This window comes from Nelumbo nucifera, chromosome 7 (assembly GCF_055504915.1).
Source record: "Nelumbo nucifera cultivar China Antique chromosome 7, China Antique-T2T, whole genome shotgun sequence".
Taxonomy (NCBI): domain Eukaryota; kingdom Viridiplantae; phylum Streptophyta; class Magnoliopsida; order Proteales; family Nelumbonaceae; genus Nelumbo; species Nelumbo nucifera.
Genome location: NC_142655.1, coordinates 32,049,835 through 32,066,249, shown reverse-complemented (window position 1 = coordinate 32,066,249; position 16,415 = coordinate 32,049,835). Strand labels below are relative to the sequence as shown.

The following is a 16,415-nucleotide window of genomic DNA, read 5'->3' as shown; positions in this document are numbered from 1 at the left end:
GACCTCGTCTAGTCCAACATCAATTTGGACGGACTAACAAGATATATTGGATTGGACCAATCTGATCTAAAATATTTATTAGATTGGAATGGACCTTGTCCATTTCTAACAAATTTATATTGGATTGGGTTGGTTTAAGCCAATATCTTGTCCATTGATATAAGATAAAATACAAGTGTCAATGGACCAGGTTTGGATTGAAACCAATTTAAATCAAAATGAATTTGAACAGATTGGATGATCCAGACATTAAATTGGATCAGTCCAAATTGGTCCAAAACATTCATTGAAATAGATTGGACCTGGTCCATTTATAATGGACTCACATTGGACTGGATCGGATTGGACACCCCTAGTCTGGCTCTCCAAAGCAAGTCAAAGATGGGTGGTAATAGGCATTATATATGGAAAACTCAAATCCATCTTCACCTTTCCTTGAAATACAACAATCAAATTGCAGTACAGAGCTCAAGCCCTTCTTTTTTATGCATACTTTCATCAAAGCTTTCCATGGCAACAAACCCTCTCCAGCAAAGTTGAAACAAGGATCTTTTTCTCCTGAATAATATTTCCTCCTCAGAATCATGTCCTATGATTGATTGTGTCCTAGTCCATAAGGCTGTGTTTGGTTTGAAGGAAAAAGTGAAAAAGGTAGGGAAACCTTTACAAATTTTGTATAAATTTCCCTACCTTTCCACTATGTTGGTTTGAAGGAAAATGTAGGGAAATGTAGAAAAACCTTTACAACCCTTGTATTGATTTCCTTGTCATTCCTTACCTTTTCCTTCAAACCAAACATAGGCAATTAAATTCCCCAAAGGAGCAGCTTAACGCCTCTGCCAAAGACATTAAGTCAAGGCTATATAACATACAAAAGAGTAAAGGAATTGAAATGTGCTTAAAGATTGCTAGTATTTGAGGTTCAATTGCAAGATTTGAAACAACTAGGGTTTTACAAATGAGATCTATTTAAATTCTATTGAATTCATGAAGCTTTGAATCACCTGAAACGTGCTTGAAGATTGCTTGTATTTCAGCTTTAGCTGTCCAAGGTTGTCTTCTAAAAAACATCGAAGAGAAAACCGACTATGGCGAAAAAGTAAATAAGAACAATAACTAAGATGTCTTGAGCAATGTTCGACTTGGATTTGCACCCTCGTAATAATCCAAACATCCACATTTTAACACGTTTGGTTTGAATCGTTTTTACCAAATATGAAGAGTGCACTATTTTTTGGATGTGAGTGAACTTGAACCTCTTCTAATTGCTTTTATAGAATGCTTGGATGTCTTTAATGATATGCTAAACGAAAACCATGATTGCTTGCACTTTGAGTTGATGCATGCGATGGTGAGGGTGGAGTCTCCTTCGATAGCGAAATCTTCAAACGGTAACTCTAGCGTGCCTTGAAGAGCCTCCCATGCCGCCCAAGCCTCAACAACTGTAACATTGTTGAAGCCAATGGAATGAAAGTTGAAGGAAAGAATAGCTCCAAATCAGTCTTTGGCCACCCAAGCTATACTAGTCAAACTGGTGCTTCTAACAGAAACAACAAAATTGATTTCCATCTTACATAAATAATCTCTCTCCTATTCTCTCTTATGTTGATGAGTAGAGAGGTATCCTTCAAGTCTCTAAGATCACAAGCAGTGTTTTCTAATACATTTGTAGGGGAGGGGGTTTGAGAGTTAAAGACCACATTATTTATGCCAATTTTTCTCCTGATTCTATTGCCCCCAGGTCTTTAGATATTCTAACCCACCAATCTATAAATCTTTCATTGGATTTGGGTCCCATTTGGGGGGGGGGGGGGGGGTAGAAGAGTCCAAATTTGATTTGAGAAAGTACAATTCACAAATAAATGATCAATTGGTTCCAACTTTGAGATGCAAATGGGACAATTATGCCTACACTTGTGAGTCTTGATCTTGTAGTATTTTTCCCATACTTGAGAACAACAAGAATAGCTTCACTATTGGCTGAATTTTCAATTTCCTAGGAAGAAACTTCACAGCCAAAACTTGTTCATTATCGCTATCAATATCAGCTTAAAGCTAGGTCGCTGAATTAGTAGTAAATTCCCCATTACATCTCGGACCCCATTTCAATTCAACATTCATATTAGTCTTTGGAATAAAATATCATTCAAGGACATTTGTTTATTTTAGGAAAAATATTTATTGGGATTCTAGAATACTCCCAACTCATCATAGTTGGGTTAAAAAAACTCACCAACCTTATTGTTAGTATTGTTAGGGCCTGTTCGTTTCCTCTTAATTCTTATCTCTCAAGAGGAATTTTTTAACTTTAAGAGAAAAATGGTTGTTCGTTTCCTCTTATCTCTTAAAATGCAATCATACAATTTTTTGTTTTTTAGTGATACTCCCAAAAAGACAAACAAAAACTCTTATACATGAGGTCAAAATGGATATTTGATCATTTTCAAAATTCAGAATTCAAAACAGCATTCTCCACATTCAGATAAAAGAAAAGTTCACCAATACCAATATACCTCTTAATGTAATTGTTGCATTTTTAGATGTAAAACTTTAGAGCAAACAAACAGACCCTTAATCCTAAGCTCCCCCAAGTTCAACAATTTAAATAGAGGACCTTTCCCAGTCCAATTGTCCATCCAAATCAGAATATTATCTCCATTTCCCATAATCCATCTCATACCCTTGAGGATAAAATTCCGGCTACTAAGAATTCCTTTCCAATTAAGGGACATATTAGCTTTTGGGGAAACTTCCTAGAAACTTTGATTTTTAAGATATTTATTTTGAACTACTTTTACCCATAAACTATCATGGTCGTTCAACACCCTCCATCCTAACTTAGCCATGCAAGCCAAATTGATTTTTTCTTTTAGCTTCTCAAAAACCAAGCCCTCCAAGACTAGTTGGTTTGCATAAGTTCTTCCACTTTGTCCAAACAAGTTTTTTCCTATTCGAACTTTCACTAAAAAAAAAAAAAAATCTCTTTGGGTGTTATCAATTTCCTTAAGGCTCAGTTTGGAAGGAAGACAAATATAAATATGTACAGTGCAAATACATACAAAATACATGATTTTGCACTCAACAAATTTGTATTTATACTCTTTCCAAACTGAACCTAAGCATTAGAGTCAAAAGGGAAAAGCAGGCCATCCGAAAGAAAGGGATGGCACTGGTCACAAACTTAATTAGAACTGCTTTTCCAGCTCTAGAGAGAGTATTGGCCTTCCAATTAAGCTTTTGGGTAACTAAACCAAGACTAGCCCTAAATATTTTTTTAGATTTCGTAGCCTTAGGGATTCCAAGATTTCGAGCAACAAAATTTTGGAGTCTATTGGGCAATTTTTTTTAAAAAAGAACTTTAGATTTATTAAAATTAACCTTCTGACTTGGTGCAATCTCATTTTGATGCAGGATTGATTTGATCCCAATGCATCCATTAATAGACACCCTACCAAAGATCATTCAATCATCTGCAAATTGTAGAATGGGAATCTTCAAGGTTAACTTAATCCCTATATTCGATTCTGTACTTTTAGAAACCTTTTTTACTTTGCTTGTGAGGGATTCTGCACAAATGATAAAGATGTACGGTGAGAGGGGCCACCTTGCCTTATTCTTCTACTGGCTTTGAATCTTGGACCAAGCAATTAATTAAGTGTGACTAAATCCCAATTTCTTTTGGCATTCTTCTATAAATTTCCACTCCAAACAATTGTACGCTTTTTCCATATCTAATTTGCAGCTCATCCAAGTGGGGACCCGGTCCCACTTTGCTTACACCTAAACTGATGACTGCATTTACAATGTACGGAAATGTATTTGTAGCACAACCAAACACAGCCTTGGTAAAGATGGTTGTCATCTTTCCCAAGGATTGCATTAGTGTAAATTTTCAAGAGCATTCCTTTAGGTTCTTCGTGGGGCCAACAACCCAATTAGATTCAAGGTCTTGAAACGGCTACAAGATATGAATTCTGCCATCACTGCTTTCAATGACTTGTTCTTCTCCGTTGATTCATCTTAGACAATCCAAGAAGAATGTTCCATTCCGTGTTATTGTTCACATCTAAAACATTGTATCCTAAATACGTGTCAGTGGAAAGTGGAATTGAGAATAAATTTTGTTGGGAGATTTTCTACTATATTGGGATTGGTTTCTTAGCATAGAAACTTAACTTGGAGTCGGAAAGGAAGGGAATGCCATGCTAAGTTGGCAACTTATAAGACTTAGGAAAGGAATGAGGCAATCTAGAATTGTGGGGACAGAGAAGGAGAGAAAGGAGATGCATATGACATGGCATGTTTTGTTTTAATATGTGTTTAGTTTGCTGCTTTGAGCCTCATTCATTTAATTCTTGTTTATTTATGATAAGAATAGGCAAGAATGAATAACATTAGGGCATTTGGTTACAAAATTCTTGCCATATGCTCTATTCTTTTCAAAATGAAAAATCAGTTCATAGCACAAAAATTAAAATGCATCATGAAAAGTAATCATGTCTCATTTTATTCCTTTTCATTCTTTAAAAAAATTCTATGTCATAGCTGTCACAATAAATGCTTACTAGTGGACTGCTGTGGAAACTTATATTGACAAACATTGACCACTGGCTATTCACCAGTAAACACCTATGCTGATGGGTTTGGAGACCTAGGTCGGCGATCTATGATTGTCGACACAACTTTATTTTGCAAAAAATGAAAATGAGTAATATAGGACACTTGTCAGTCTGGAAAGAATTCATTTTTTAGGGAAAAAGCATTTTGATTCATAGGTTATAGCAATATTTTCTCCTTAAGTTCAGTTTCGGAGTATAAATACAAATATATATGGTACAAATACATACAAAAAATACATAGTTTAGCACTCTACATATATTTGTATTTGTAGTCCTTCCAAACCGAGCCTTATGTCCATTTTTATCCATTCTTGTCCGTGTCGAGAGTTGAACCAAACAGGGCATACAAGTTCATAGGGATGACAATTTTCTCCATCCTCGTAGGGACCCGACTTCCCCGACCCAATGAAGATTGTTTTGGTGGGGCGGGAACAGGGATGGGGATTAATAGGAATTCCCGATCGAGTGTCAGGATTAGGGATGGGGATTGAGGTCCCCGCCTCGCTTGACCCCGATTATGTATATAGATTATATTATTATATTATATATATATATATATATCAAAACATATTTAAAAAAGTATTTATAATTTAAAATTTTTGTTTATTTTAAATAAATAGTTAAATACTGTTATCTAAAAAAATCAGGAATTCGGATCCCCGCGGGAACCCATGGCTGTTGGGGATCGGAGATGGAGGAGAAATTTTATCTCCGGCGGGGATGGGGTTTATTTTTATAATCGGGGTCGGAGACGGGGAACATGATCCCCGCCCCGAACCCGCCCCGTTTTATAATCGGGATTCCTAATAGTGCAATTTGCCAAAATCCGGCCGGGCCCGGTCCATGAGGAAGAGAGAATAAGATGGAATAGATTCCGAAACTCCTATTATCCTATAAACCGATCAGAACAATCACTGCTCTTTTGATTGAATCCGTGAATCGATCAAAATGGAGAGAAGAAATCGCAAGACTCTACTGTTCTGCTTCTGCTTATTCTTCTCGTTGATAATCTTGTCCTCCGCCTTTCAATCCGACGAGCTCCTTCAGGACGACGAGGAGTTCGGACTCGAAGGAAGAAGAGCTCCCGACCTCGATCACATAAACCCTACTCGAACTCCGTCTGCTCCGGTAAGAAGGAGATCTTCATCTGATCACGATTCGGATTCGAAGGTTCAGTTTTCGCTTGAACATGCCTTTGCAGACTCTGATTTCTCTCCTGCTGGAACCTTCACTGCTCGCCTCAAGACCTCCAGTCATGGTGGACAGGTGGGTATTCCTCTCTTTTCTTTTTTCATGTCAGATTGTCAGTTTTAGGATCGAATTTGGTCTTTCTTTCTTCGTGAGTTTCTTTGGGTATATTTACTGCTTTGGTTCTTGAATTTGTCTCAATGGCTTTTGTTCGACTTTAGCAGTTGGGAATTTCTGATTCCGAAAGACAAATTCCCTCTCTCTCTCTCTCTCTCTGACGTCAAAGTTTAATTTTTGGCTTTGCAGACTTTAACTAAACTTCGATTTTCAAGGACTGGTTTTAGTGAAACAGAGAAGGAAGAGTTCAAAGTAATTTCTCTTCTACATCTACTTGTCTCTTTCTTCTGTTATTGTTTTGCACCGGACAGTAGCTTTAATGAGGCATTAACATTATTTCCTGCAGAAGCTGCTGAAGGATGACGAATTCTATAGGATAAGAATACCGTCTAATGTATTGAGCCCTCCGGGGAAGGATTACATTATATCGTCAGTCAAAGCAGTAAGTTGGCAATAATCTCTCTCTCTCTCTTGCTGTAAAAGGACCAAAGATATAACTGAAGTTTTACAGATTGAAAAAAAATTTCCGCCCCTTCTGCAGTGAAAAAAGTGGAGCTTCTTTTGCAATTTGCAATTTAGTTGATTTTTGCTTTTAATAGAATTGTGGGTGCATATTTACTTCAATATTAATTTTATTTTCTACAGGGAGACATAGTATCGAGTATGGAATTCAGAACTGGGGCATAATAAATGGCAGTGTGAAAAAGTAAGACTTCATGAAAAAGTAAGGAAGTACACTAGGAAAAAGAAAAGAGCCAACAAGTCCATTGCCTCTCCTAATAAGAAACTATTGTACAAATAGAAAGAGGGGAGCGATGGAACTTATCATTTTAAAGCACACTGAACTACTGTAGAAGACTCCAGGTGTAAATACTTCTCGGTTTTCAGGATACCTGTTAGGGAGGCCAAGAAGTTGGAGAGATTAATGAGAAATTTTCTTTGGGAGCCAGGGGAGGAAAAAATGATCATCTAACAAATTGGGGAATAGTTTATAGGAGGAAAGAGGAGGGTGGGTTGGGTCTAGGGAATTTAGTTTTAAAGAATAAAACTCTCTTAGGAAAATGGTTGTGGAGGTGGCCTATAGAATGGGAGAGGCTGTGGCATGAGGTGATAGATAGTATACATGACAGTTTGGGAAATGGATGGGTTGTTGGTGTATTGTGTCAAGCCACGTTGGCAACCCCTTGGAAAGCAATTCAGAGTATCCTCCTTCAATTCCTCAATTTTGTCAAGTATGATGTCAACTCTTGTACTTCTGTTTTGTTTTGGGAAGACATCTGGGTGGGCAATTCTGCTCTTAAGGGCACTTTTCCTTCTCTCTATCCCCTTTCTCTCTACAAGGAAAAAACTATCTCTCACTTTCTTCCAGCACCTGTTTCTCCATCCTCTCTGAATTGGGACTTTGGGTTTCGTAGGGGCTTGAGGGATCATGAACTCTGAAACTCTCGTGTTTCAGACCTTTTGTCACTACTTGAAAGTGTTTTTCTGGACCCCCCGGATCTGATGTGAGATTATGGTCCCCTCATCTAAAAGGTTACTTCACGTGCACCTCTTTCTTTAAGTCCCTTTGCTCTTCCCCAGGACTTATGGGTTTTCTAGCTAAGGAGATCTGGTCTAGACATGTACCTCCTAAAATTACTATTTTCTATTGGGAGGTGTTCTATAGGAAGATAAACACTTTGGACTACTTGCAGAAGAGAGGGCCTTCCATGTGTTTATCTCCTAACTGGTGTGTACTTTGCAGGGTTAATGGTGATGATTGCTCCCACTTACTTTTAACTTGTTCTTTTTTTGCTACTATTTGGGGTTGGATCTTTGCCTTGTTTGGGTGCAAGTGGAATTTGACTACAACCATCGATCAACTTTTTGATGATCCCTCCTTTGTGTGGCCCACAAAAACTGGTAAAACAATGTGGAGGTGCATTAGAGCTGCTGCTTTGTGGACAATTTGGGAAGAAAGAAATGTTGGGCTATTCCAAGAGAAGGAGAGAAGTATTCAGATTGTAAAGGATTGTATTTTGACTAGGGTAATCCATTGGCTGAGATCTTTGGACTCCTTTCACACATTCTCTTGATGACATTTGGAGGAACTGGATAACTGTAGCTAGTAGCAGTACCAGGAAGAATAGGGTACCAACTGTGTGGGTGTGTCCTTTCGGAGGCTGGACAAAGTTGAATTTTGATGGTAGTAGCCAAGGCAACCCAGGTCCTTCAGGGATAAGAGGGGTGCTGAGAGATAAAGACAACAGAACTTTAGCCTTATTCTTAGGCCCCATGGGTATAGGAGATTCTATTAGAGCTGAGCGTCTAGCGGTGGTACAGGGTATTCAGATTGTAGACCAGTTAGGAGTTCAAAATCTGCTTATTGAAGGAGATTCCAAAGTTGTTGTGGGTTGGCTAACAAATCCAGATTCAGTTATTTGGTGCTATAGGGACCTTCTGAGGAAAGTTAATTGGTTTTCAAGGAACATGACTTTTACTTCTTAGTGGGTGGGTAGAATAGCTAATGCCATAGCGTATGGGTTAGCTAAGCAAGGGGCCTCAAGGGAACATTTATTCTGGGCAGCTTTGTAAATTTTTGTTTTCTAGTCTGATGTAATAATACAATGTTGTTGTTTAGGAGAGGTACTAGCTCGTGCCTCTCCTTGGACAGTCTGTATTGTATTATCATATTGATCTTTTTTGAATAAAATCTTACTCATTTATCAAGAAAAAAAAGACTCCAGGTGCAAATGCAAAACACAAGCTATGAAATGCTCCTGTGTGAAACGAGTGATGAAAGTGCGAACTGGCCTGAGTTGTGTCACTTGGTCACTTTCCTTAAAACCACATTTGCCCCCTATGGTACAACTAAGATCTTGCGAATTAGTTTCTATGATGAAACGGTCCATCCATAGGCTTTTGATAGACTTGTACTTGTTTACCAGCCCTCTTCAAGTCACTTATGAAGATGTTTAGACTAAGATAACAAACACAAGATGACTGTTAAGAATTGTGTGTCACTGGCTTCTCTGATCCTTTATTTATAGAGAATTAACAAACACCTGAACAAATAAAAAAACAGCCCAAGAGAGTCACTTGTTTAAAGAGATACAAGGAAGAAGAAAAAACGATGATTAAACAAGCAATTAAAGTTTAAAATGATAAAAAGGATATGGTGTGTTGTGCGTCCAACCCAGCTTGGCTTGGCACATGTGTGTGTGAAAAGCACCCCTAACCCCACAATATATAGTTGTGCTTTAATGGGTCCCCTATCCATAGGAAGAGTGAGTTAACTTATTAGGTGAACACCATTTCCCTTTCCAAAGCAATGTAGGGCAAAGTGTTTCACATGTTACAAGAGGCATGAAAAGAGCTACCAAATTGAGGAGCAAAAAATGTGCCTAATCTCTCGAATAGAAAACTTGGATGTAAAGGAATCTCAAAATGGGTTGATTGAGGAGGACAGAGTGTTAAAGAGACAATTGAAAAAGGATTTGGAAGAGGTGTTACTGAGGGAAGAAATCAGTTGGAGACATGTGTGTGTGAAAAGCACCCCTAACCCCACAATATATAGTTGTGCTTTAATGGGTCCCCTATCCATAGGAAGAGTGAGTTAACTTATTAGGTGAACACCATTTCCCTTTCCAAAGCAATGTAGGGCAAAGTGTTTCACATGTTACAAGAGGCATGAAAAGAGCTACCAAATTGAGGAGCAAAAAATGTGCCTAATCTCTCGAATAGAAAACTTGGATGTAAAGGAATCTCAAAATGGGTTGATTGAGGAGGACAGAGTGTTAAAGAGACAATTGAAAAAGGATTTGGAAGAGGTGTTACTGAGGGAAGAAATCAGTTGGAGACAAAAATCTAGACACAAGTGGATTACGGAAGGCGATGGGAACACTAGATTTTTCCATGATTTGGCAAATGGGAGACGAAGAAAGAATCTTGTGACCAAGTTAGAGATAGGAGAGAAGGTGATTACCAACCAGGATGACAGCCAGAAAATTTGTGGACCACTTCAAATCGATTTATAGAAGACCTTTGAGTGAGAGAGCAGTCGTGGAAGGGGTGGAATGGCCAAGAATTGAGGACGGAATGGCAAGGTGGCTGGAAAGGGATTTTGAAGAAGAAGGGATTAAGAAAGCTGTCTTTCTAATGGATAAGATCCAAGGCTCCAGATCCAGATGGCTTTACAATGGGTTTTTATCAAGACTATTGGGAGGTGTTGAAAGAGGATTTAGTTGAAGTCTTTAAGGAATTTGCAGACAATCATGTAATAAGCAAGACAATCATGTAATAAGCCTTGGAATCAATGCCACTTTTTTGGCCTTGATACCTAAGAAGATTGATGCCAACCACTCGAAAGATTATAGGCCAATTAGTCTAGTGACAAGCATTTATAAAATTCTAGCTAAAGTGCTTTCGTTGAGGATCAAAATAGTTCTCCCTTCTATCATTAGTGAAACCCAGGGGGCTTTCATTCGAGGGCGACAAATAACAGATCAAATCTTAATTATGAATGAGTGTGTGGAGGAAATGAAAAGGTCTAGGAAGAGAGGTTTCATTTGTAAATTGGATCTTGAAAAGGCCTATGACTTGGTGGACTGGGAGTTTTTATTAGAGGTGATGCGAAACTGTGGATTTGGGGACAAGTGGTGGAGTTGGATATTTGGGTGTATCAGTACTTGTCATTACTCTATTTTGGTAAATGGTATTCTTTTTATCAGCATAGAAACTTTCATTAAAAATTAAGTTACAATAAGTAAAGATTGCAGAGGGACAAACTGCAATCTCCACTAATTAGTTACAATTCTGCCTAGTACAATGAAGATCTATTTGCCCCTTGTTTTGCTAGGGTATCCGCCATTCCATTTGCATCCTGTTTAATCCTACCAAATTGAGAGTTGAACTTCCTTGCAAGTGTGTCAATTTCTCTAAAGATAAATTTGAGCTTCCAAGGTACTGATGTGATGTTTTTGGCCCAAGAGATGCCCAATAGTGAGTCTCCTTCTATTTCTAAGTCTGTTGTTCCTATTTGCTCAACCATCTTTAGACCTTGAAGTAGGGCTAGAGATTCAGCTTGTATTGAGTCACCAATACCTATTGGTCCTGAGTAGAGTGCCACCACTGCACCTAGATGATTTATAAACACACCCCCTATGCCTGCTCTTCCTGGGTTGCCAAGAGAACTCCCATCAACGTTCAGTTTTAATTTGTTTAGTGCTGTTGGCTTCCATTCCATGCTTACAAGTACTTTGGGTACATCTATTTGTGCTACTTCAGCCCAATTTCTCAGTATCTCATTTGTGGAGTAGTTTTTGAATATCTCCATGGTCTTCACCCAATGTGCAGTTCTGATTTTTATGGCTTCAATAACTTCCTCCTTTGTTTTCCTCTTTCCAGAAAAGATTCTTAGGTTTCTTTCCTCCCATATAGTCCATACTGTAGCTGATCTTACTACGTTTCATAAGCACTTTCCTCTTTTCTTTTGTTGACACAGGAAAGAGGGGCTGAATAGACTTACCACATCCTGGGGGGGAACCCATCTACATCCAAAGAGAGAACAAACAACATTCCAAATACCAGAAGCAAAAGAGTAGGATAAAAGTAAGTGGGTTAGGGTTTCACTACATCCCAAACAAAGGACACACACATGAGGAGAGAGGAAATTGTTTGGCCTCATTTTCTGTAGCACATCACAAGTGTTTACCTTCCCTAGGAACACTTCCCGACAAAAAGCTTGTACTTTTGGAGGGATTGGTTTAGACCAGATTTCTCTCACTGGGAAGTTCACTCCCATAGGATCAATGTGAGTGAGCAAACCGAAGAAAGATGCATAGGAAAATAAACCATCAGAAGTTGGGGACCAAACTCTACAATCAGCTATAGATTGGTCCAAGTAGACCTTCTCAAGTGTTGAAATCAAAAGCATTAGAGACTCACAATCATTTTCCCTCAACCCTCTTCTGAAACCAAAATCCCAAGAGATCCCTAAATCTGAAAGCACACCTAGCCTAGCAACAGGTTTGTTTTTATGGTTTGATAAGGAGTAGAGGTCTGGGAATTTGAACATAAGAGGCACTTCCCCAACCCAAAGGTCTTCCTAGAATAAGACTTTGTTACCACAACCGACATCAAACTTGATAAATTGAAGAAAAGTTGAATATACCTAAAAAATTGCCTTCCAAGGAGAAGATGGAGCTGCATTGGGGGCTAGTTTTGCATCCTAGCCGTTATTTGCTTCAACATGTGAGCTTTTAATGACCCTGTGCCACAATCTTTCTTCTTCACAAGGGAATCTCCACAGCCATTTCCCAAGAAGGGCCTTGTTTTTCTTTAACAGGTTCCCTATACCTAGTCCACCCTAGTAAATGGTATGGCGAGGGACTTTTTTCCAGTTTGCAGGGGTGTCAGGCAAGGGGATCCACTCTCACCCTTCCTTTTTACCTTAGTAGCTGATGTGATTAGTAGGATCATTACTAAGGCTGACAGTGAAGATGCCATTAGGGGTTGGAGAATAGGGAGATACCAAGTCCCTGTTACCCATCTTCAGTTTGCAGATGACCTAATGATCTTTTGTGAAGGAGGTTTTAGTGAAAAGGTAGCAGACCTAAAGGAGCTAATCAAAGGATTTAAAAGTATTTCTAATCTGACAATAAATTTGGAAAAGAGTTGCCTAGCGGGTATAAATTTGGAGGTAGGGGAGGTCGAGGCTATTGTGGAGTGTCTTGAGTGTTCCATCTCTGCACTTAGGGCTTCCTTTAGGGGCAAATCCTAGGGAGAGTAGATTTTGGACCCCGATGATAGAAAAGTTTGAGAAGAGATTAGCCTCATGGAAGAGGAATTATATCTCTTTAGGAAGGAGAATTACCTTAATAAGAGCTACCTTGGCTAACTTACCTACCTATTTTTTGTCTGTCTTTAGGATACCAGTTAGGGAAGCTAGGAAACTGGAGAAGTTGATGAGAGATTTCCTATGGGAGCCAGAACAAGAAAAAAAGGATCATTTGGTTAATTGGGAAATTGTGTGCAGAAGTAAAGAAGAGGGGGGTTTGGGACTTGGGAGGGTGACTGGAAAAAAATCAAGCTCTGTTAGGGAAATGGTTGTGGTGATGTTCATTGGAAAGAGAGAGGCTATGGCATGAGGTGGTGGGAAGCATTCATGGGAGGTCAGAGAATGGATGGGATGCTGGTGTATCAAGGCAGGATAACCTAGCAGCACCTTGGAAGTTCATTCACAACACCCTTCCTTAATTCCTCAATTTTATCAGGTATGAAGTTTGTTCTGTCAACGCTGTTCGTTTTTGGGAGGATATTTGGGTAGGAGACACACCTTTAAAGGACTTGTTTCCTTTGCTATTTTCTGTTTCTTTGTATAAAAAAGAGGTAGTCTCAAAATTTGTCTCACCTTTAGGAACACCCTTAGATCCTACTTGGGATTTTGGGTTTCGTAGAGGACTAAGGGATGATGAAATTGAATCTCTTTCTGTCTTGCTTTGTTGTCTTAATCAGGTTTGTTTGGATCCCTTCAAGCCAGATAAGAGGGTGTGGACTTGTGCTTCTTTCTTCAAGTCCATCTCTCAACTTTGTACTCAACAACCCTTTCCGTCAAAAGAAATTTGGTGCAGGCCAGTTCCCCTAAAGATTATGGCGTTTTGTTGGGAAGTATTCCATGGGAAAGTAAACACTCTAGATAACCTACAAAAGAGGAGACCTTTCCTCTATATTTCTCCTAATTGGTGTATCCTCTGTAGAGCTCACGGTGGGATTGTTATCACCTATTAATATCTCGTCCCTTTTCTGCAGACATTTGGGCTTGGCTACTTTCGTTGTTTGGGAGTAGTTGGAGTCTACCTGTAGAAGTTCGCATGCTCTTCAACCATTCTACTTTTTTTGGACTACAAAAATAGGGAGAATTATGTGGAGATGTGCTCGCGCTGCCTTGATTTGGACTCTTTGGGAAGAAAGGAATGCTAAAAATTTTCGAGAAAAGGAAAGGAGCAGTCAGGATTTGAAAGATTGTGTGCTGACTAAGGCAATACCTTGGCTGAAGACTTTGGAAATCTTTCATCAATTCTCCTTTAATGACCTTTGGAGAAATTGGTTAGCAGTAGCGAGGTGTTCACCCCTAAAGGACAAATCAATTACAAGCTGGTCTCCTCCATCTGAAGGTTCACTGAAGTTGAACTTTGATGGAAGTAGCATGGGTAGTCCATGATTATTCGGAATGGGGGGTGCTTTGAGAAATGAGAAGGGAGAGATTTTGTTGCTCTACTCAGGTCCCTTAGGAATTGGGGACTCTATCAGGGCAGAGCTATTAGTTGCTGTACAAGGGGTGCAATTTGCAAACCAGTTGGGGGTACAACACCTAATAATCGAAGGAAATTCCAAAGTGGTGGTGGGTTGGTTGAAAAATCCAGAAGAGGCTATGTGGCACTACAAGAATGAAATGAAGAAATTCAGTTGGTTGACAAGGAATATGTTGGTCACTGTACAATGGGTGGGGAGATCAGCAAATACTTTCATTAAAGATCCTCTTGTTCCTTTCTTCCCATACAATCCATAACACGGCGGCTCTCACTACTTTCCACAAAATTCTTCCCCTTTTTTTCGGTTGTCTCAAGAAATTTGGATCAAAGAGACCTACCACATCCTAAGGAGGAGCCCATCTGCACCCAAAGAGAAAACAAAAACTGCTCCCAAATATAAAGTACAAAAGGACAGGATAAAAATATATGGGAAATGGTTTCACCATTGCTCTTACATAGAAAGCACATGTGAGGAGAAAGACATTTGTTTGGCCTTCTTTTTTGCAGCATATCACAAGTGTTAATATTCCCAAGGAAAACTTCCCAACAAAGTGCCTGGATTTTAGGAGAGATTGACTTACTCCAAATTTCTTTCAACGGGAAATTTACCCCCATGTTGTAGGCTGAACTAAGAAGTTGAAAAAAGAAGCACAAGTGAAAGTACCATCTGAAGTGATAGATGAAACCTTGTTGTCCTCTACATTTTGATCCAAGAAGGTAGAGTCAATATTGGCCAAAAGGGGAATGAGAGATTCACATTCTATTTCCCTCATGCCCCTTCTAAAACCAAAATCCCAATTTATGCCTAATGTAGAAAGTTCACAACCTTAGAGATGGGTTCAAATTTGTAACTCGGTAGTGCTTAAAGCACAGGAAATTGGACCTTTAGTGGTTACATACATATCCAAAGGTCCTCCCCCAAAACAAGACTCTCAACCCGTTTCCCACATCATATTGGATGAGATTCACAAAGGAAGGATAAATCTCAAAAATTGCTTTTCAGGGAGAAAAAGAAGTTGCATTGGAAGCTACCTTTGCATCCCAGCCATTGTGCATCCGACCATGTATGCTTGCAATCACCTTGTGCCAAAGCCTACCACTTTCCAAAGGGAACCTCCGCAGCCATTTCGCTAAGAGGGCTATATTCTTTTGGGTGAAATTTCTTATTCCTAACCCACCCTTTTCTTTGGGTTTACTAACCTGTTCCCATTTCATCAAGTGGTCTTTCTTTCCCTCCCCTGCTTCCCACACCCCATCAACTTTTCTAGTTCCCTAGCTATTTTCGTAGGGATGCGGAAAGTGGACAAAAAGTAAATGGGAAGATAAGCTAAGGTGGCTTTGATCAGGGTTATCCTTCCACCCAAAGAAACGTAGCTTCTTTTTCCAAAGAGCCAATTTTTTAGTAAACCTCTCTAGCACAGGCTTCCAAAAGCTTTGAGATCTAGGATTTCCTCCCAAAGGTAAACCAAGGTACTCCACACCCTAAGAACTCTGCTATTCTAAGGGTTTCCTCTTGCATATTCAGTCCCACCAAACAACTCTTCCCCAGGTTGATCCTTAACTTGGAGAGATTCTCAAAAGAGATGACAAGGGTCTTTAGGCTTCCGAGGGATTCAAGGCTGAAATCATCACAAAACAAGATAATATCATCTGCAAATTGCAAATGGTTAACTACCACCTCAGCCCTTCCCACTCTCCAGCCTCTGATTAGGTTATCCAAGTCCGCTTTTATGATCATTCTACTTAGGACTTCAGCATTCAAGGAAAGAGGAAAGGGTATAAGGGGTCACCTTGTCCCAAACCTCTTTTGGCTGGGATGAAGTCTCTAGAAGATCCATTGATCAAAATAGAATACTACACTGAGCTTAAACAACCCTTAATCCAAAATCTCCATTTTTCCCTGAAACCAACTCTCTCCTTAATCTCTAGAAGGAAGGACCAATCCACCAAGTCATAAGCCTTCTCTAAGTCCAACTTGCAAATAAACCCTTTTCCCTTTTATTTTCTTATTCTCTGCTACACATTCATTAGCCACTTGAATCTGGTCCACAATTTTTCTCCCTTCCACAAAGGCACCTTGGTTTTGTGAGATAACTGCGGGTAAAACCTTCTTTAACCTTCCTGAAAGAACTTTACAAAATAGTAGGCCAATTAACTTGGTGGGTAGCCTTTACAAAATAATTGCAAAAGTTCTTTCATG

At 39.2% G+C, this 16,415-nt stretch overlaps 1 protein-coding gene across 1 annotated transcript in view; it reads left to right on the top strand.

Moving 5' to 3' along the window:
* The first annotated feature begins 5,478 nt into the window (after nucleotides 1–5,478).
* The window catches only part of LOC104598261 (ER membrane protein complex subunit-like protein), a 37,364-nt gene continuing 26,427 nt past the window's right edge, over nucleotides 5,479–16,415 (top strand). The window contains exons 1-3 of the mRNA XM_010260220.3: nucleotides 5,479–5,885; nucleotides 6,114–6,176; nucleotides 6,271–6,366. Coding sequence (XP_010258522.1) covers nucleotides 5,568–5,885; nucleotides 6,114–6,176; nucleotides 6,271–6,366 — 477 coding nt within the window. The 5' untranslated portion in view covers nucleotides 5,479–5,567. The remainder of the gene's footprint in view (nucleotides 5,886–6,113; nucleotides 6,177–6,270; nucleotides 6,367–16,415) is intronic.